Below are 20352 nucleotides of genomic sequence, written 5' to 3' on the forward strand. Positions count from 1 at the left end.
AGGGGCCCTTTCTGGCCTCTGGGAGGAGGTCAGGGTGCTGAGCCCCGGGGAGGCAGCTAGTGGCTCTGGGGCTGGGGAGGGGACCCCTGGCATGCCAAGAGGCCTCTCAGAAGTGTCTCCAGGAGGGCCGTGGGCTCGTACCTCTCACGAGGCCCGGCGTGACCAGGCTCCTGCTCTCGGCCGCCTGGCCCAGGCAGCGTCAGTCCCAGGGACCCCCGGCCCTGGGGCGATCGCTGGGTGTGGGGTCACCCTGGGCCCTGACCGTGTCCAGGGTGTCCTCGGAGGGAAGGATGTGGCCCCAGCCTTCTCCAGGTCTCCCTGTCCACCCCTGCCTCCCCAACACTGCTTCCTCCCAGGCATATGCGCCCTGCTGTTCCCTTAGGGTACCTGTACTTTAGGCTTGGACGTTGCTCTATGTCCTTCTGGACTTTTGCTTTTGATAAAGAGTCTGCCTTTGTGTGTGTCTGTGTGTACATGTTATCTCCGTAAGTATATGTGTATGTGCATGTATGTGTCTGTACATGATATGTATCTAGATGTATATGTGTGCAGGTGTGTGTATGTGTCTGTCTCAGTATACAAATATGCGTATGTGTGTATGTTTGTGTTCCATCTCCGGGTCAGGAAGATCCCCTCGAGGAGCAAATGGCAACCCACTCCAGTGTTCTTGCCTGGAGAATCCCATGGAGAGAGGAGCCTGGCGGGCTATGGTCCATGGGGCTACAGAGTCATGCACAGCTGAGCGACTGAGCCTATACACACACTGTGTATGTCTCTACATGTGTCTGTGTATATGTGTGTGTCTGTGTATATCTGTGTGTTTGTGTATATGCACGGGTGTATTTGTGTGTGTGTGTATGTGTCCCACACTGTGTATTTCTATAAGCTTCTCTTTGTTTTTCCCTTTCTCCATCCTTTTGTCATAAAGAGCCCCAAAGAGCAGTTCAGCACCTAGAAAGCCCACGCCCAAGCGTGACCCACAGGGGTTAGACGATGCTGTGCGTCTGCCCTAACGGACAGACAGACACCAAGGCCCCCACATCTGCACCACTGCCTTCCATTTCCTCTTCCTCTTCCTATGGGGTATTTCTGTCCCTTGAAGCCCATCAAAGCCTCGGATGCCCGCAGGCTGGGACCTGCCCCCACCCCACACAGGCCGCTGTTGGCCGCTGACCGGTTGCTCATCCCTCCTGCTCCCTGCCCCAGCTCCCTGCCTGGTGACAATTCCAACAGGTGAAACTTGCCCGGCCAGCGATTCCAAACACAGGACCCTCCAAAGCTGAGACCGTCCGAAATGGGGGGACACCCCCAGCCAGACCGCCTCCCACAGTGGTGTCCCCAGGCTCACCAGGGGCCAGGTCACAGGCGGCTCTGCATCCCTCACCCCCCCAGCTCAGCTCTCCATTGAGCCCCATCTCTCTGCTTGGAACCCCTGTCCCACCCCCCTCCCCTGTCACATCACATCCTGTGTCTGCGGGAGGACTCAGTCCTCTTGTCCCCACCAGGTCCTCAGCCCCCAGGTCAGAGCGCTGATTGCTGCCTCCGTGGGCTCTGCCCGGGATCCAGCTGCTCCTGCCCCATCCAGGGGAAAGAGCCCAGAGCCCGGAGCCCCCAGAGGACTGGGGTGGCTGGGGAGCGTCCCAGGGCCGGTTTCCGTGCCCACAGAGCAGAGCTGGCGTGTGGCTGGAGAGAGCCCCAGGGGCCCCAGGCCACGCCCGCATACACCCAGCCCCATCTCCCACACACACAGCTCTACAACGAGGAGATCCTCGACCTCTTCGATAGCGCCCGCGACCCCGACGCCCGCCACCGCAAGTCCAACATCAAGATCCACGAGGACGCCAGCGGCAGCATCTATACCACGGGTGTCACCTCCCGCCTCATCAGCTCCCAGGAGGAGGTGAGCACCTGCGGAGCCGCGGGAGGCTGGTTGGGGGAGGGCCCAGGCCGTGTGGCCACTGACCCTGACGTCCGCCCCTCTGCAGCTAATCCAGTGCCTGAAGCAGGGCGCCCTGTCCCGCACCACGGCCAGCACCCAGATGAACGTGCAGAGCTCGCGCTCCCACGCCATCTTCACCATCCACCTGTGTCAGATGCGCGTGTGCGCCCGGCCCGACCTGGTAAGGAGTCCGGGGCAGACACCCGCGGGCTGGAATGCAGTGCGCTGGGAGTCCAGGCTCTGGGCCGGCAGACCCCGGATTGGGCTCACCCTGCCGCTTGCGGACTCGCCTTCCTCTCAGTGGGGGAGAAGCAGGCAGTGCACGCGGTCTGATGCTCGGTGTGGGCAAGGGCCCCCCAGCCACACTACCCCCCAGGGCCCGAGGGCAGGGGCTGGGAGCAGAGGGGCCCATGCCGGCTGGTTTCCCCGCAGGTGAACGAGGCTGTGAGCGGGCTTCCTGATGGCGCCCCTCCTGCGAGCGAGTACGAGACACTCACCGCCAAGTTTCACTTCGTGGACCTGGCTGGCTCCGAGCGGCTGAAGCGGACGGGGGCCACGGGCGAGCGGGCCAAGGAGGGCATCTCCATCAACTGTGGGCTGGTAGGCACGCGGCGGCCAGCACGGCTCAGCCTCGGACCCTCCCCAGGCCCGCGCTGGGCCAGCTGCTGGCCGGGCAGGCCGCTGCCCTGACCCTGAGTGCCCGCTGTCACCAACTCTCACATCTGCCTCTAAACCCTCGGGGAGCCTGAGGGCTGCTGGGGTCAGCGGGCCAGGTCCACCCTCGGGGCTCGCTGGTCCTCCCCCAGTGCCTCTCGAGCACCGGTCTGTCTCTGCAGCTGGCCTTGGGCAACGTGATCAGCGCCCTGGGGGACCAGAGCAAGAAGGTGGTGCATGTGCCCTACAGGGACTCCAAGCTCACCCGGCTCCTCCAGGACTCCCTGGGCGGCAACAGGTACCCGCTGACACCCGCCACGCCCTCACAGGCCACGCCCCCACGCCCCTCCACAGGCCCCGCCCCTCCCCTGCCCCACCCGGCTTCACGCACTGCGTGCCAGTCACTGAGCCCAGGGCCGGGCTCATAGTCGGCGGGGGCGGGGGAGCGCAGGGGCCTGCTGGTGGCCCGGTTGGAGCGGGCCGGCCCAGTGGACAGGGCCCCGCCCGGCCCTGTGAGCTGCAGGGCTCAAGGTGCCCGCCGGCCACTACGGTCGGACCAGGCTTTGTCGTCTGCACGGCAGGGAGGGGTGTCCTGAAGGAGGTGCTGGAGCCGGAAGGGGACGCTGAGGCCGCACCACAACCCCCCCCCCGCCTGCTGGCCGCCTCGCCGCGGTCACCACCGTTGGAGTGGAGACCCAGGCCAGGTGGTGTGGAGCCCCAGCTCCAGGCTCTGTCCAGGTCTTTAGGGCCCCCAGCCAGGAGCAGGATCTGCTCCGAAGTGATGCGCCCCACCTGCCCCTGCCCCTGGTCGGCTGTGCCCTCGACCTTCATTCCGTACCCACGCACTCCCCAGCCAGACCATCATGATCGCCTGCGTGAGCCCCTCGGACCGCGACTTCATGGAGACACTCAACACGCTCAAATACGCCAACCGGGCCCGCAACATCAAGAACAAGGTAGTGGTGAACCAGGACAAGACCAGCCAGCAGATCAGCGCGCTGCGGGCCGAGATCGCGCGCCTGCAGATGGAGCTGATGGAGTACAAGGCGGTGAGTAGGCCACGCCCCACACCCCTCCAGAGGCCCCGCCCCGCCTCCGCCCCAACCGGCCTCGCGCACTGCGTGCGGGTCACGGAGCCCAGGGCCGGGCTCATCGTCGTCGGAGCTCTCAGGACTTACAGGGTCAGACAAAGAGGAGCACGTCCTGGTTGCACGGGTCTCACGTGTAGGACAGGCGCTCTGTGGTGTTTTATTCCGCTGTGTGCTGCTCCTTGGACCCGAGGAAACTCAGGCTGCAGCCCAGTAGCATCAGGACAATTGACGGGACCACACGAGTGGTCCAGCGTGCCTGGGGGTGCTGCAGGGGCCCCCTCATTCAGGTGGTCAGGGAGGGCCTCAGGGAAGAGGGGCCTTCATTAGGGGAACAAATGGGATACCAGCAAAAGGAACTGGGGCAGGCGTCCTCGGGTGCCAACAGGCTACGAGCAAAGGATCAGAGAAGGGAAAACGAAGTGCTCTGGGGAAGCATCCCCTTCTGTGTGACTAAGGCAGAAGTCACCAGCAGCAGCCGCTGGCCCGAACCTGGCACACAAGTGGCTTTTGGTTTGACTGGCCCTTTGCTTTAAAAGAATGCAAGGGTAGTTGTCACTTTTCTGAAAATTAAGGAGTTTCTGTTTTCTTTAAAACTTTGAAGCTCTAACAGTGTGGCGCCGGGCTGGCTGGAGTGGCCCAGGGGTGGCCCCTTTTAGACTAAGTGTAGCTGTTTGCTGCAGTCCCTCCACCCTGCTGTCTTACACCTGCCCTCCTCATTCATGCCCACCCCTGGCTCTTTGGGTTTTGGCCATTGGGTTAGTGTCTGTGGAGACAGGAAGCTGAGCAGTGGAGAGGGAGGTGGGGTGAGATTGTGAAGGTCTGGAATGGCTGATCACGAAATGTGGACTTTCTGTTGTCATGGGGGACCTGGAAGGTGTCTGAGCTCTGGGAGGCAAGAGCTGGCAGGGGGAGCTGGCAGGGCTACGTGCGGGGGGAGAGGTGGGGGTGGTGGGGAAGAGCATTGTCACCCCCCCACCCCCCCATCCCCATCCCTGACTGTTGCCACCCCCACCCGCCACCGCTCCCAGGGCAAGAGAGTGATTGGGGAGGATGGCGCTGAGGGCTACAGCGACCTGTTCCGGGAGAATGCCCTGCTGCAGAAGGAGAACGGAGCACTGCGCCTGCGGGTGAAGGCCATGCAGGAGGCCATTGACGCCATCAACAACCGCGTCACCCAGCTCATGAGCCAGGAGGCCAACCTGCTCCTGGCCAAGGCTGGTGAGTAGGCGCACCAGGCGGGCTCAGAGCGCCAGCGGGCAGGGCCCTGCCCCCACACCAGCCTGGGAAGTGGGGCTCACAGGGCAGCTGGCTTTTCCTTTCTCTGTAAAGGCAATCACACGTACTATCCTGTGATGCTCCACTTCGTGTGATGCTGTGTTAAACACACAAGCCCACTTAATTCTCTTAAGCCGCATAGTGTTCCATATGTGGTGGTGATGAGTGATTTACTGTAGCAGCCTCTGTTGATGGACATCTGCTTGTTTCCAATCTCGCTGTTACCAGCACGCCGGGATCTCTGCACCCGCAGACAAGCCCCTCTCTGATAGAGACTCCTCCTTGGACAAGGGCATATGCACTGCCCTGTTCGGGGCACTGATAGGAGACCACAGCCTGGAGCTGAAGGGCCTCCCTGTACTTACCTTCTTAACTGTCCCTGCCTCCTGTGTCCCCGCAGGAGACGGCAACGAGGCCATCGGTGCTCTGATCCAGAACTACATCCGGGAGATTGAGGAGCTGCGGTGAGTGGGTGCCCGCACACCTGGGAGCCCAGGGACCGAGGCAGGGCCACTCACCTCCACCCCCACCCCGCAGGACCAAGCTCCTGGAGAGCGAGGCCATGAACGAGTCCCTGCGTCGCAGCCTCTCACGGGCCTCGGCCCGGAGCCCCTACTCCCTGGGCGCGTCCCCGGCTGCCCCGGCCAGCTCCATGGAGGATGCCTCTGAGGTCATCCGCCGAGCCAAGCAGGACCTGGAGCGGCTCAAGAAGAAGGAGGTCAGGCAGCGGAGAAAGAGGTGAGGGGAGGCTCTCCCCAGGTGGCCCGAGGACCCTGTGCTCAGGGGCCGTGCACACCCAGGTGGCCTGGGGACTCACTGAGCGAGGCCGTTGTGGACAGCAGCCCCCACCATCGAATGCTGGATGTCCCCCGAGGAAGAGGAGGAGGGAGGATCCCACCCCGGCTTAATTCTGGGGTGGGGGCTAGGGAAGAGCAGTAGACCCCTGGGGAGCCGGAGCCCAGCCCCACCCAGGGCCTGAAGCTCTTGCCCTGCCAGCCCTCACCCTGCGCACTCACTCAAGGCAGGTTAGTCCGCTAACCTGTCCACCCTTCACTCCTGGGCAGCCCAGAGAAGGAGGCCTTCAAAAAGAGGGCGAAACTCCAACAAGAGAACAGTGAGGAGACCGATGACAACGAGGCCGAAGAGGTGAGGGACCCCTGCTCCGCTCAGCTGCCCCACGTCCCTGCCCGTGAGCGTCCCCACAGACATGCTTGTGCAGGGCGGGGAGGGCTCCGGTCGGCCTTCAGTGGTAGCTGACCAGTTGCCATGGTGACGCCCATCCCTCCGCACCTCACCCCAGTTAGATGAGGCAGGCGGGAGGCTTCTCTGGAGGGACTCTGCCAGGGCTGTTGGGAGAAGTGGGTGGGCCTCTCCCTGGAGTAAGGGTGGGGAGAGAGCCCCCCCCCGCCACGGCCCACCCCACTCCCCACCCTCCTGATGGTGCCTGGTGCCCAGGAGGATGAGGAGCGAGAAGAGAGCGGCTGTGAGGAGGAGGAGGGCCGTGAGGACGAGGACGAGGACTCGGGCAGCGAGGAGAGCCTGGTGGACTCCGACTCTGACCCAGAGGAGAAGGGTGTGTGCTGCTGGGTGGGGGAACCCGAGAGGGGGCTGCCTTCCACGGGGACCCAGAGAAACTGCTCGGGGTGGTGGATGTCCAGTGTCCAGGCGGGAACTCAGACATGCAACCCATCATAGCAGAAACTTACTGAGCAGGCATTGGTGCTGGGCTCTGAGCCGAACTTAAGCCTTCACGTGCCTGGCCTCTCTGTCCACACGACCACCCTGGACAGAGATGTTAGGACCCCTCCCTTTGTCACCACTGAAGAGCAGTCCCATGAAGGTTGGTGGTCCACCCCGGGGTGGGAGATGCAGAGCTAGGCCTTGGACAGAGGCCTAGTTGTTCCGAAGCCCACTCCTCTAAGCAGGCCGTGTGTCCCTCAGCTCTGATCCTGAGTCCTGCTGGCTGCTCTGCGTCCTCTCCCCCCTGCAGCCCCGCCGGCTTCCAGGTTGTCCGCAGCGGGTGGGCATCAGCCTTTGGGGCTCAGCAGGGGTGGGTGAGACACCTGGCTTCCCCAGGTCCTGTGCCCAGCCCTGCACTTCCAGGCTGCTCTTTAAAGGTGTCCCCACCAGGCAGCCCCTGCCCACTGTGGAATGAGTCATTTCCTCTCGCCGCTGGTCACTGAGTGGTCTTGGCTGGCCAGAGGAAGGCCCTGTCCCCATCTCCTCGACCCGGCCCCCGGCACCCCCAGCCAGCCTGTCTCTGCGCCCACAGAGGTGAACTATCAGGCGGACCTGGCCGACCTGACGTGCGAGATCGAAATCAAGCAGAAGCTGATTGACGAGCTGGAGAACAGCCAGCGGCGGCTACAGACCCTGAAGCACCAGTACGAGGAGAAGCTGATCCTGCTGCAGAACAAGATCCGGGACACGCAGCTGGAGCGCGACCGGGTGCTGCAGAACCTCAGTGAGGCCCCGCCCCGCCCGCGAGGACCCGCCCACCGCGAGGACCAGCCCACTCACCATGAGTCCCGGCCCCGCCCTGCGAGGCCCCGCCCCACCGTGAGGCCCCGCCCACCACGAGGCCCCATCCCACTCACCATGAGCCCCGCCCACCGCGAGGCCCCGCCCCGGGAAGCACCGCCCTCGCCCCTTCCCAAGGCCCCTCGACTTCAGAAGGACGTCAAGGGCTTACCTGGGCAGCTGGGCAGGGCCTTCTGACCTTGGCCTGTGTGCTTCCTCCCACAGTCAGAAAGTTCTTGTGTCCAACCCTGGTCCCTCTGCTACGTTTTCAGTGTATTATTATTTTTGCCCTCACCATACATATTCAAATCCTTTCTATCTCCAGGCACATGAAGGTGACACCCCTGTCTTTTTCCCTGATTTCTCTCCTAGGATGTTTCCTTTGGTTCCGTTTACAAATCCATTTCTCACAATGTGCCTTCTGTACATCACTCTCAGCCCGTTCATCCTGTTACTATTCATTCACTCACTCAGCAAGCATCTGTGGAATAGTCTTGTGGAGCAGTTCTTGTTCTAGGTGCCAGAGATGTGGGAGCGAGCGCTCTAGTGGGGAGAGGGAGATGGCAGGAAGTGGCAGATTCTACAGCGTGTCAGGGGTGACAAGTGCCATGGGAGAGAGCAGCAGGGAAGGAGGCAGGGTGTGCTGGGGAGGGGGTGGTCGTGGAAGACTCGCTGAGAAGTTGGCATCTGAGGACGAGTAAGGGGAAGAGCATTGCAGCCAGAGGGAACAGACGATGCTGAGGCCCTGGGGCACCCCGAAGACCAGGCACAGGGGGAGGGTACAGCAGCAGCAGCGGTCAGAAGAGAAATGTGACCAGATGTGCTGGTCATTTTTAGGACTTCTGTCTTATTCTCTGAGGGACATGGGAAGTTGGGGCTTTGAGAGACGTGATGTAAATTTTGAAAGCATTCTGACGAGATCGTTCCAGCTGCTGTGCAGGGAAACACAAGTGGAAGCTTGAGACCTACTAGGCAACTGTTATAGAGGTCCTCGTGAGCGATGGTGCAGGCAGGAGGTGGAGAGAAGCCGTCAGATTCTGGATACATTTTGAGGATGCAGACAAAGGGCTTTGTTGGTTGATTGGTGGGAGATTAAGAGAGGGGAGCCAAGGATGTCTCTAGGTACCAGTACGATGGCAGATACTGAGATGAGGAAGACCGCTGGGTGAAGGGGTGGGTTTGCACGTGTTAATCTGCCATGTCTGTTGGAAGATCAGGTCACGAGTGGAGAAGGTTGGTTTCTTCTGCCGGAGCCCCTGTCACTCTGTCTTCTCTTACTAACCCTTCCCTCCCCACTGGTCCAGCCCTCTCCTCCAATCATGGGTCAGAAGCGAGCCAGTGGACCTGGTCCTCAGGCCCCTCATGGGAAGCTGGCGAGCATGCGCTCAGAGATCTCAGGATGAATCACTCCTTCAGGGTCCCTAGAATGTCCTTGGGTGTCTCCTAGTCCGAGCCCCTCCTTGTTCACCAGAGGGAACAGGCTAAGGAGGGTGTGACTCACCAACATAGCACAGTGAGACCTCCCCCTTGCCTGGTCCGAGCCGAGGGCACTGGGGCCCGGGGACCTGCGCCAATGCTGCCCCACTGCACCCAGGTACCATGGAGTGCTACACAGAGGAGAAGGCCAACAAGATCAAGGCGGACTACGAGAAGAGGCTGCGGGAGATGAACCGGGACCTGCAGAAGCTGCAGGCCGCACAGAAAGAGCATGCGCGGCTGCTCAAGAACCAGTCTCGCTACGAGAGGGAGCTCAAGAAGCTGCAGGCCGAGGTGGCCGAGATGAAGAAGGCCAAGGTGAGGGCCGGGGCCGGGGCCGGGGCCAAAGTGGGGGCCGGGGACGGGGGTGGGGCCAAAACGGGGCCAGGGTGGGATCAAGATGTGAAGACGGCCTAGGTGGGGACTGAGGGCCAAGGAGGGTCTGGGGGTGGGGCCGAGATGGAGAGGACCAAGGTGGGGGACGGAGACAGGGATGGGGTCAATGCAGGGGCCAGGGTGGGGCTGGGGGTGGGACTTGTGGGCCAGGCCGAAAGGAAGAAGGCCAAAAGGGGCAGGCTGAGGGTATGGGAGGCAGGATGTAGTCTCAAAATCCATTTGAAAGTGAAGAAAGTGTTAGCTGCTCAGTCGTCTCCGACCCTTTGCCACTCCATGGACTGCAGCCTGCCAGGCTCCTCTAGTCCATAGAATTCTCCAGGCAAGGATACTGGAGTGGGTAGCCTTTCCCTTCTCCAGAGGATCTTCCCGACCCAGGGATCGAACCCAGGTCTTCTGCATTGCAGGTAGATTCTTTTTTTTTTTGAAATTCTGAAACAGCCTTCCTTGGTTGAAAGGACTTAAGCTGTACATTTATTAAATATATTTATGCCTACCTGCAAAAAAACAAGGACTGGGGGGAATTTAAGGCACTGCCCCTCATCAGTGAAAAAATTCAGGCAGAAACTGGGTTAACTGATGATTTTACCTTGAGTTTCCTCAAACAGATGAAACTTTGGAATAAACAACTTTGAGCTTTTGTGAGCAGCATAAAGTAACCTACCAACAAAGGGAGTTCAGATAATCAGTTGTTTTCAATACAGGTGAAAGAAAGTGAAGTCCCTCAGTCGTGTCCAACTCTTTGTGACCCCATGGACTGCAGCCTACTAGGCTCCTGGGTCCATGGGATTTTCCAGGCAAGAATACTGGAGTGGGTTGCCATTTCCTTCTCCATGCAGGTAGATTCTTTACTGTCTGAGCCACCAGGGAAGCCCTAAAAACCCATTTACCGTGTTAAAAATAACCATCACTATCAGCATGGATGCTCGTCTTGACACTAGACATTGCCTGGTTCAACTGTCCTACTCCTGGACCTTGTTCTCTTAGCTAGAGATTGTGCAGGATGAAAGCACCTTACCCAGTAGAGGGTCCGGCGAGGACCCCCAGGGACCCCGCCCAATGCGGTGGTCTCCAGTTGACGCGCAGTGCTCCAGTCCTCCGGTCTGGGCTGCCTCCACCTGCGGACGCCGACCGGGGTTGCGGAGGATGCGGGGGACTTGGTCAGCGGGCGCCCTCTGGCGGCAGGAGGGAGGCCCTAGGCCTATAATACTAATGTAATAATGCCCACGACGTGTGGGAAGGACAGAGGGTCGCTGCGTGTTCCTGGGCTTCAATCTCAGCTTGTTTGGCCCTTCAGCGGGGACCCCCCTGCACTGCTAAGCTCACTTAGCTCTTGTGAGCCTGGGGGAGAGGCTGAGAAGAGCACCCTTGGGATGTTCCAGCAGAGGGCATGCCCAGGAGAGTGGGCAGAGCCCAGGAGGGTGCAGGATTTTGTCAGAAGGGCCCAGGGCAGCAGATACGGACTCTGATCAGATGTCGTGAGCGCCAAGGCCAGAACCCTCCCGCTGCAGTTGAGGGGGCGCCCATGCTCACGGAGGTGCCCTTGGGAGCGGGGACGCCCGGAGCAGTGCCTCTGCGGGTCCTGATGTTGCGTGGCTGGAGTGTTCCCGCCGCTCTGAGACCGCCACCCCGTGATGACCTCCGTGGGGCTCAGCCACACAGGCGGAGTTGGGCAGATGGGCCTTCGTCCCGGAAGATGCATTCCTCCTCAGGAAGCCTCGGGCTCTGGCTCCGGCCCCAAAAGAGGCCTGCCACGTTGGGGTGCATGCTGCACCCCCATGTGTGGGGCTTGGGTCCGCTTCCAGCTGAGACTTGGCTCGCTGTAGCCAGCCCCAGCCCTTTGGGGGAGTATTCACTCTGGACCTACAGGCCCAGCAGCAGGGAGCCCCCCTCCTCTCTGTAGCTCCCCCCGACACAGCCACCAGCCCCCATCCAGCCTCCCTCCCTGCTGGGCTGTGTCCTCTCCTGACTGTTCTTGGGGCAGGCTGGTGACGTTCCTGGGGTGCCTGAGGCTTCAGTGGTAGCGGAGGGGCCACCCGGCCTGATTCTCATGGCCCCGTCTCGTGGAAGGGGTCTGACCCCGTACACTAGAGGGAGAGATGCCACAAGGCCCCAGGTGTTTGCTCCCGTTCCTGCCGGGTCACCTCTGGCTGCCCTGACGATGATGCCCTCTGTGCCAAGAACTCAGCTCCAGACTCTGTGCTTGGGGACCAGCTCTGCCCTGACCCACTGTAGTACCATCCCCACGGCCGTGGTAAGAGCTGGATTTTGAAGCAAAATGACCCGGACCACAAGTCTGGCCACCCATTGCTGATTTCATGACTTTAAGTTATTTGGTCTCTCTGAGGCTCATTTCCTGTTTATAAAATAGGAGTGATACCACCTCTCATACGATTATTATGAGAGTCTGGGCATACAGTGTGCTCTCAATCCATGCTCCTGGTTTTTATGGTCACTGTGAGCTGGCCTGGGAGCTCACCCCACAGCAGCTCGGCTCCATCCAGGCAGGATCACCTGCCTCTGGCCACTCGGGCTGGGCCCACACTGGCTGGGCCCTGGCAGTGGCTCTGGGTGGGACCACCAGGGGCCGTGACCAGAGCCGTAGGGGCCGTGCTAGACCCTGCAGCGTGGTAATGCCTGCACGGCCGGGCTGGCAGTAAGGCCGCTCCTCTCTGGAGCTTGGCCGGGGGAGGGGGTCAGCTTCAAGTTCTGCAGAGAGTAGGGACAGGTCCCGAGGCACTGCCCCCGGCCTCACGGCCATCCCCCCCCCCCCACAGGTGGCCCTGATGAAGCAGATGCGGGAGGAGCAGCAGCGACGGCGGCTGGTGGAGACCAAGCGGACCCGGGAGATCGCGCAGCTCAGGAAGGAGCAGCGGCGGCAGGAGGTGAGGGCGCCTCCAGGTCCCGGCCCGTCTCCCCGTGCACTGGTGCCCCTCCTGACCACCCGGGCCCCCGCAGGCCGTCCTCAGTGGTGAGGAGGTGCTTGGAGGCGAGTGCGGCCCCACGCGGGGGGACAGTATGGCTGCGGGCGCCCAGCCTGGTCCCCGTGTGGTTCTGAGCAGGGCCTGGAGCCCCGCGCTGGCCAGGACACAGCACGCCAGCCCCAGCATCCAGCCTGCAGAGAAGCCCGCGGGGCCCAGCCCTCTGCCCCAGGCTCTTCGCCCCTGCCCTGGTGGGGAGAAGAGGCTGAGAGACGTGCCCTCCAAATGCTGGGTCCCCTTTTCCCGCGAGTTCTGGTGGCACAAGGCTGCCCTCCAGAGCCGGCCGGGGCGGATCAGGATCAGGGCCTGAGCGAGGGCTCCACCCCCTTCTCACCCCCAGTTTCAGATCCGAGCTCTGGAGTCCCAGAAGAGGCAGCAGGAAATAGTCTTGAGGAGGAAGACTCAGGAGGTGAGCACGGGCCCCTGCCCAGCCACCAGAGCAGCATCCCCCCTCCCGCCCCAGCCGAGTGCTGACTCTGGGTTACCCTATAGGGGCGCTGAAGAGGGGGGAGCAGACTGCTGGTTTCCGTCCGGATGCCCAAGATGTCAGTTTTTAAAAAGAGAAGTCTCTTTTTTGTTCATTTCACATTGAAGAGCCCTTGAGCCTTTCTCCGTCCCAAACCCAGGCCAGGATGGAGCGGCCCCCATATTCTCCCTGCCTAACACCCCCAGGCTGGGCTTTTCTGCAGGCCTGGGGGCACCCTGCCCAGTGGGCCCCTCTCCTCTGGACCCCCAGGTTTCTGCACTGAGGCGTCTGGCCAAGCCCATGTCTGAGCGGGTGGCGGGGCGAGTGGGACCGAAGTCACCCATGCTGGACTCGGGGGCCGAGGTGTCGGCCAGCACCACCTCGTCCGAGGCTGAATCGGGGGCCCGCTCCGTCTCCAGCATCGTGCGCCAGTGGGACCGCAAGATCAACCACTTCCTGGGGAGTCACCCCGCACCCACCGTGCCTGGCACCCGCCCTGCCAGGTGAGGAGGCCGGGCACCCGAGCTTTGGGGGCTGTGGGGTGGGGCCTCGGAGGCTCCAGGTGAGGGGCTTCGCACAGTGCAGAGGCTGAGAGTGGTCCCACCCTGGCCCCTTGCCTGTGCCCCCCCAGAAAGAAGTTCCAGAAGAAGGGGGCCAGCCAGAGCTTCAGCAAGGCAGCCAGGCTCAAGTGGCAGTCGCTGGAGCGGAGGATCCTGGACATCGTCATGCAGAGGATGACCATCGTCAACCTGGAGGCCGACATGGAGCGGCTCATCAAGGTGGGCCCGCCCCTCCACCCCCCCCACTCCCCCGGCGCTGGGGGCGGCAGCCTGAGGCTTCGCCTGCCTCCCCAGAAAAGGGAGGAGCTCTCACTCCTGCAGGAGGCGCTGCGCAGGAAGCGGGAACGGCTGCAGGCCGAGAGCCCAGAGGAGGAGAAGGGGCTGCAGGAGCTGGCGGAGGAGATCGAGGTGCTGGCAGCCAACATCGACTACATCAACGACAGCATTGGTGACTGCCAGGCCACCATCGTGCAGCTGGAGGAGACCAAGGTGCCCGGGGGCCGGGCGGGCCGGGCGGGCCGGGCGGGCGCGGGAGGGGCGGCGGGGCAGCCGAGTGACGCGCCCTCTGCCTCCCCGCCCAGGAGGAGCTGGACTCCACGGACACGTCGGTGGTCATCAGCTCCTGCTCCCTGGCTGAAGCCCGCCTCCTGCTGGACAACTTCCTCAAGGCATCCATCGACAAGGTGGGCGGGGCGCCTGTGGGGCCTTCCCTGGGCTGCAGCACTCACTGCCGGCTGCCCAGCTGTGTCACTCCCGGGGGGACGCTGTAAAGCGGGGGTGACGGCTGGCCATGCGGCTTTAATGAGACGATGTGGACAGGGGCTGGGTGTGGTCACTGCACACAGCAGAGCCTGAGCCTATGGAGGGAGAGGCCGCAGCTTGTGTGTTTGTGTGTGTGTGTGTCACTGTGTCTGTCTGTATGTGTGTGTGTGTGTGTCTGCCTGTGTGTGTCTCTGTGTGTGTGTCTGTGTGTGTGTCTGTGTCTCTGTGTGTGTGTCAGTGTGTGTCTGTGTGTCTGCCTGTGTGTGTGTCTCTGTGTGTGTCTCTGTGTCTGTGTCCGTGTCTCTGTGTGTGTGTGTGTGTGTGTCTGCCTGTGTGTGTGTCTGTGTCTCTGTGTCTCTGCCTGTGTGTGTGTCTCCCTGTGTGTGTGTCTCCGTGTGTGCGTGTGTGTCTGTGTGTGTCTCCCTGTGTGTGTCTCCGTGTGTGCGTGTGTCTGTGTGTGTCTGCCTGTGTGTCTCCCTGTGTGTGTGTCTCCGTGTGTGCGTGTGTGTCTGTGTGTGTCTGCCTGTGTGTGTGTCTCTGTGTGTGTCTCTGTGTCTGTGTCTCTGTGTCTGTGTCTCTGTGTGTGTGTCTGCCTCTGTGTGTGTCAGTGTGTGTCTCTGTGTCTCTGCCTGTGTGTGTGTCTGCCTGTGTGCGTGTGTGTCTGTGTCTCTGCCTGTGTGTGTGTCTCTGTGTGTGTGTCTCTGTGTGTGTGTCTGTGTCTCTGTGTGTCTGCCTCTGTGTGTGTCTCTGTGTGTGTCAGTGTGTGTCTCTGTGTGTCTGCCTGTGAGTGTGTCTCTGTGTGACGGAGCTCTCTCAGCTCTGCTCTCGGGAGGGTGTTCCTCTGCTGGGCTGTTGTGACCAGCATCACGGGCCCGGGGCCGAGACGCACGCCTTTATCCCTTCCAGTCCCGGAGGCTGGAGGCCAGAGAAGAGGCGTGGGCAGGGCTGTGTCCTCGGAGCCTGTGTCCACGCCTTGCCCCTCCTGTGGTCGTCCATCTGCGTGTCTGTGTCCCGATCTCCTCTTGTAAGGACACCAGTCGTAGGGATTGGGGCCCCCCAGAGACTCCATTTTAACTTAATCACCTCTTTCCTGCGTGTGCTGAGTTTGCTTCGGTCATGTCCGCCAGGCTCCTCTGTCCATGGGATTCTCCAGGCAAGAATACTGGAGTGGGTAGCCATGCCCTTCTCCTGGGGACCTTCCCGATCCAGGGGTCGAACCCACGTCTTTTACATCTCCTGCACTGGCAGGCGGGTTCTTTGCCACCAGCACCACCTGGGAAGCCCTGATCCTCTTAAAGCCCCTCATTTCCAAATGCAGTCCCCTTCTGAGGCCCTGGGGCTATGTCTGCATATGCGTCTGGGGACCCGATTCAGGCCACACAGGGAGCGTGCCCCCAGCGTGGATGTGGGGGAAGCCAAGGGTCCGGGGTGCGTCTTGGGTCTGTGACTGGTGCAGGGTGAGGGCTGGGAGCTAGCGAGGAGCCCTGCAGGCTCTTGTGAGGCGCAGAGAGGGCAGTAATGGGGGTCCCCACGGCCCCAAGCTGGGAAGGGTGACCCCAGGCCTCACTGCCCGTCCTCAGGGACTGCAGGTGGCACAGAAGGAGGCACAGATCCGGCTGCTGGAGGGGCGGCTGCGGCAGACAGATATAGCGGGCTCCTCCCAGAACCACGTGCTCCTGGACGCCCTGCGGGAGAAGGCCGAGGCCCACCCCGAGCTGCAGGCCCTCATCCACAACGTGCAGCAGGGTATGGGCCCCCCAGGGGCCCCCAGAGACCTGGGGCTCCCTCCCTCCCACCCCGGAGGCCCTCACTTCCCCATGCTCCCCAGACGCCCCAGTCTGATCCCCCAGGAACGGTGGGAGGGAGGCTGTCCTCCCCGCACTCCGCTGGTTGGCGTCTCACCCCCGGCTCCCTCCTCCCCCACAGAGAATGGCTACGCCAGCACGGACGAGGAGGTGTCCGAGTTCTCTGAGGGGAGGTGAGTCTCCAGGTCAGGAGTGGGCAGTGCCCCGGGGGGGCTTCCGGGGACCCGTGAGTCTAAACCCCCGGGAGCCAGAATCCTAGCTGTCAGCACCCTGACCCTCATCGGCTTCTCCCTTAGCTTCTCCCAGTCGTTCACCATGAAAGGCTCCACCAGCCACGATGACTTCAAGTTCAAGGTGAGCCCCACTGGCAGGCGGACAGGCTGCTCCCCACAGCCTGGTCCCTGCCTTCCTGTGGCATGGCCCCCGCCCCCAGCCCCAACCCAGTACTGCCTCCAGCTGGGATGCAGGGGCCAAGACGGGTCTCAGCTGGAACGGGGGTGCCAGAGTGTGTGACCTGTGACGGCCCCTTCCTCCTGAAGCGGGGGGAGTGACGTCACCACAGCCCAAGGCCCCGCCTTCAGAAATCCCCCTCTTCCTCACCAAACTGCCTCCAGCTCTGATCAGAGCCTCACCCCGGATGTCCAGTCACTGTGTAGGCAGGTCTGCAGTCAGGGAGCGGTTTCTAGGCTAGACTGAAGCCCAGCGGGAAGGCAGAGCCCTGGGTCCTGGGAGCAGAGATGTGAGCGCAGCCTCTGGGTGCACTGAGGAGCTGGGGACACTGATTGGCCTGGGCGGTTGTGCTTGCAAAGTCTAGGGCGGGACGGGCACTCCTGTTGGTTTGGCGTCTCCAGACGCCCCAGGAGATGTGCCTGGGTGAAGTCTTCCGGACTCTTCCGTCCACTCCTCTGCCTCTGGCTGGCAGCACTGTCTGCCCTGTGGAACTCCCCCTCCTTCCCTTCCTGCACCATCGTGTCCGGGCAGGTGGGTCCACCCAACCCTTCCCGTCGCAGGGCGAGCCCAAGCTGTCCGCCCAGATGAAGGCTGTGTCGGCCGAGTGCCTGGGCCCCCCGCTGGACGTCTCCACCAAGAACATCACCAAGTCCCTCGCCTCCCTCGTAGAGATAAAAGAGGATGGCGTGGGCTTCTCGGTCCGAGACCCCTACTACCGGGACAAGGTCTCGCGGACCATCAGCCTGCCCACCAGAGGGAGCACTTTGTAAGGAGGGAGCGAGCGATGTGGGGCAGGGTGGGGGGCTGGGGCTGGGAGGTGGGTTCGGGCCTCACAGGGCCCTGTGTTCCAGCCCCCGACAGTCTCGCGGTGCGGAGACGTCCCCTCTGACCCGGAGGAAGTCCTACGACCGAGGGCAGCCCATCAGGTGAGGGCGTGCTCTCACCCTGCAGCAGGGTCCAGTCCCGTCCGATGCACTTTCGGCAGCCCCCCCATGGCCCCTTCCCCGCTTTGTCGGCTGTGGCTCAGGAAACAACCTCTGTGAGTGCCTAAGGTGGTGGCCAAGGCCAAGGCTAAAAACTGCTGACTGCAGTGAGCTTGGTGTGGACGGCTTTGCAGGGGCTTGGACTAGTCACGAGACCAACATGCTTCAGCCCCACTCAGGGCCATGGGAGGCCTCGGAGGTCTTGTCCTGTGGGGGGAGTGTGAGAGAATAAGGACAGTCCAGGAAGGGGAAGGGGCACAGGACAGTGGAGGGTCCCCAGCTGCTCAGCCACTCCTGGGGCCCCCGGGGCTTCTGCAGGTCGCTGGTCATCTCTCTGGGTCATCCTAATTCTCTGAGATGTTTGGTGGCCTCTGCGGTCACTTGTGAAGCAGTAGGAGGGCAGGGTGACCTTGTGCACCTGCCTTGAGGGGAGGAAGACCTGCTCCGGTCCCTCATTCTGGTCCAGCCCCCACTCCGCGCCCCCCACCCCGTGGCCTTTGGTGGGAGGAGTTACAGGACATCCGTGCACCTGGGACCCCAGAAACCATCCCGCCCCTGTGGCAGAGTCAACACACTGGAGTCGCCGTGGGGTGGGGGGTGCAGGCTGGACTCTGCAGAGGGAGGGAGGATGGGCTGCACCCGAAGACCACCTTCCGAAGAGAGAGGTGGTGGGTGTCCTGTTTTCGCCTCACTGTGAACCTGACTTAGTGATTCCCGAGCCGTTGTTCCTGCAAAGTACAGGGTGGAGTACCTGAGGGTCTCAGGTCATGGCGTTTCCACCACCCCAGCATGTGAGTTTCTGCTGAAAGACACTTTATCTAATATATACTACTGACTCAGTTTCCCTGGGTTGGGAAGATCCTCTGGAGAAGGAAATGGCAATCCACTCCAGTATTCTTGCCTGGAAAATCCCTATGGATAGAGGCGCCTGGTAGGCTACAGTCCATGGGGTTGCAAAGAGTCGGACACGACTGAGTGACTTCACTTTCACTTTCATTAACACTGACCTCGGGGCCAGCAGCCCTCTATAGAGATCATGCCTGAAGGAAAGCTCATCCAACGGGCTTTTTCTATCAATCACGCCCCAGCTTCCTTGAACTCTGCACACCAGATGGCCCTACAGCAGCTTTGGGGCCATTTTAATCAGTGACATCACCAGCAAAAGCACAGAAATATGAAAAGCATGACACGACGTAGACTTTGGAAAGGACACTTGTGTGCGGGGCTCGGAGGGCAGGGCCCCTCTTCTGACCGCAGCTGGGACATGTGCGCTTGGGCCCTCATGTCTGCAATGACGGGGAAGGCCCGGAGGTCTTGGGCTGAGACACGCGCCGCGAGGGGCAGGTGATTCCCAGCCTCGGACCCAGGTGGCCACCAGGCGGAAGGTGGGGCAGGTGGCTCACGGGCAACGGTGTGGCTCCTGACGGTGGCACTCTGTCCTGCTCGCCTGCCAGGTCCACAGACGTGGGGTTCACGCCCCCCTCGTCCCCTCCCACCCGGCCCCGCAACGACCGAAACGTCTTCTCTCGTCTCACCAGTAACCAGAGCCAGGGGTCCGCGCTGGACAAGTAAGGGCGGGGCGGGGGCGGGGCGAAGAGTCTGTGGGCGGGGCGGGGGCGGGGGTGAGGAGTCTGTGGATGCGGGGAGGGGTGGAGCTGAGGAGTTGGGGGGTGGGGCGGGGTGAGGCTACAGGCGGGGCGGGCCGGGGCGGGGCAGGGCGAGGAGTCTGTGGGCGGGGCCGGGGCGGGGCGAAGAGTCTGCAGGCGGGGCGTGGAGGGGCAAGGCTGAGGAGTTGGGCAGGGGCGGGACAAGTAGCCTGCGGGCGGGGCCGGGGCGGGGCTGGGGCGGGGCGAGGAGACTGCGGGCGGGGCGTGGAGGGGCAGGGCTGAGGAGTTGGGCCGGGGCGGGACAAGTAGTCTGCGGACGGGGCCGGGGCGGGGCCTGGACGGGGCGAGGAGACTGCGGGCGGGGCTGGGGCGGGGCTGGGGCGGGGCAAGGAGCCTGCGGCCGGGGCCGGGGCCGGGGAGGGGCGGGGAGACTGCGGGCGGGGCTGGGGCGGGGCTGGGGCGGGGCTGGGGCGGGGCCGGGCGAGGAGTCTGCGGGCGGGGAGCAGGAGACCCTGCACACACCGTTGTGGCCCTGCTCCGTGCTGAGTGTGGGGCCCTCTCGTCCCCGAGTGTTCGGGGGCAGCGGTAGAGGGCAGGATGGAGGCCGTGGGGCTGTGGCCATGCACCCCGGGGGGCTCCCCGGAACTGCTCGCCTGCCCCTCTGTGCCTCCGATTCTTCTGAGGCCCCTTCCCCCAGCTTCAGTCGTGCCCTATCCCCACCGCTCGTGCTCGGGCTCCTTGGGGACTGTCCCCACAGAAGGAGACCCTGTTACAGTCACACGGAGGGGTCAGTGCCCGCCGCTGACCGCCCCTTCCTGTACACACGCGACTGCACTGTGCTGTGAACCAGCCGTGAGGACCGTCTTCCTTGTATTACAAAGAGGAGATGAGGCTCACAGAGGTCAAGCTGGGCCCAGACCTGGGGCATCTGACACGTGGGGGTCTGCCTTGGGGAAGGGGGAGGCCTGGACCTCCTGTGATCTCCTCTGTGCCCCCAACACTTCCGGGCTCCCCCCAACTCTGCAGCCCCAGTGGGCTCCTCTTGGCTCTAATGGCTCCTCTATCCTTTTAGATGGTGGTGGGGGGCTGCTGTCCTCTTGGGGAGCCCAGGCTACCAAGTGCTAGTCCTTGCCTGCATCCACACTTCCCCACAGAAATGCCCCTTCCTGAGTCAAAATACTGCTCCCCTGGACCCACTTTGTCTCCCCTTGTGGAAGGAGGGCACCGGCACACCAGCCAGGGTGCCTCTCACGTACCAGACAGGGTGGTCTCCCCTCATAACAGCCAGGACACCCCCCCCACACAAACTAGGGAGCTGCACACGCAAACCAGGACGCCCCCATGCCAGCCAGGGCACCCTCACACCCACCAGAGTGCCACCCACACCAGT

At 62.5% G+C, this 20352-nt stretch overlaps 1 protein-coding gene across 24 annotated transcripts in view; it reads left to right on the top strand.

The window, feature by feature from the left end:
- Positions 1-20352, top strand: part of KIF21B (kinesin family member 21B) — a 44567-nt gene that overhangs the window by 14622 nt on the left and 9593 nt on the right. For 16 of the 24 annotated variants that reach the window (XR_014053019.1, XR_014053010.1, XR_014053009.1 and 13 more), the window contains 24 exons: positions 1751-1900; positions 1986-2120; positions 2372-2539; positions 2776-2891; positions 3447-3642; positions 4713-4902; positions 5360-5423; positions 5497-5697; positions 6024-6105; positions 6415-6532; positions 7232-7423; positions 9074-9273; positions 12126-12233; positions 12670-12738; positions 13066-13298; positions 13427-13574; positions 13650-13844; positions 13937-14038; positions 15698-15863; positions 16044-16095; positions 16219-16276; positions 16933-17138; positions 17224-17298; positions 18810-18923. Coding sequence is in view for 12 of the 24 variants with exons in the window: in XM_081487373.1 (XP_081343499.1) it covers positions 1751-1900; positions 1986-2120; positions 2372-2539; positions 2776-2891; positions 3447-3642; positions 4713-4902; positions 5360-5423; positions 5497-5697; positions 6024-6105; positions 6415-6532; positions 7232-7423; positions 9074-9273; positions 12126-12233; positions 12670-12738; positions 13066-13298; positions 13427-13574; positions 13650-13844; positions 13937-14038; positions 15698-15863; positions 16044-16095; positions 16219-16276; positions 16933-17138; positions 17224-17298; positions 18810-18923 (3338 nt within the window). In the remaining 12 variants the exon portion in view is untranslated. The remainder of the gene's footprint in view (positions 1-1750; positions 1901-1985; positions 2121-2371; positions 2540-2775; positions 2892-3446; positions 3643-4712; positions 4903-5359; positions 5424-5496; positions 5698-6023; positions 6106-6414; positions 6533-7231; positions 7424-9073; positions 9274-12125; positions 12234-12669; positions 12739-13065; positions 13299-13426; positions 13575-13649; positions 13845-13936; positions 14039-15697; positions 15864-16043; positions 16096-16218; positions 16277-16932; positions 17139-17223; positions 17299-18809; positions 18924-20352) is intronic. The other 8 variants (XR_014053015.1, XR_014053014.1, XR_014053016.1 and 5 more) reach the window with 1 other exon arrangement.

Source organism: Giraffa tippelskirchi, chromosome 5 (assembly GCF_054371585.1).
Source record: "Giraffa tippelskirchi isolate mGirTip1 chromosome 5, T2T-mGirTip1v1.2.pri, whole genome shotgun sequence".
Lineage (NCBI taxonomy): Eukaryota > Metazoa > Chordata > Mammalia > Artiodactyla > Giraffidae > Giraffa > Giraffa tippelskirchi.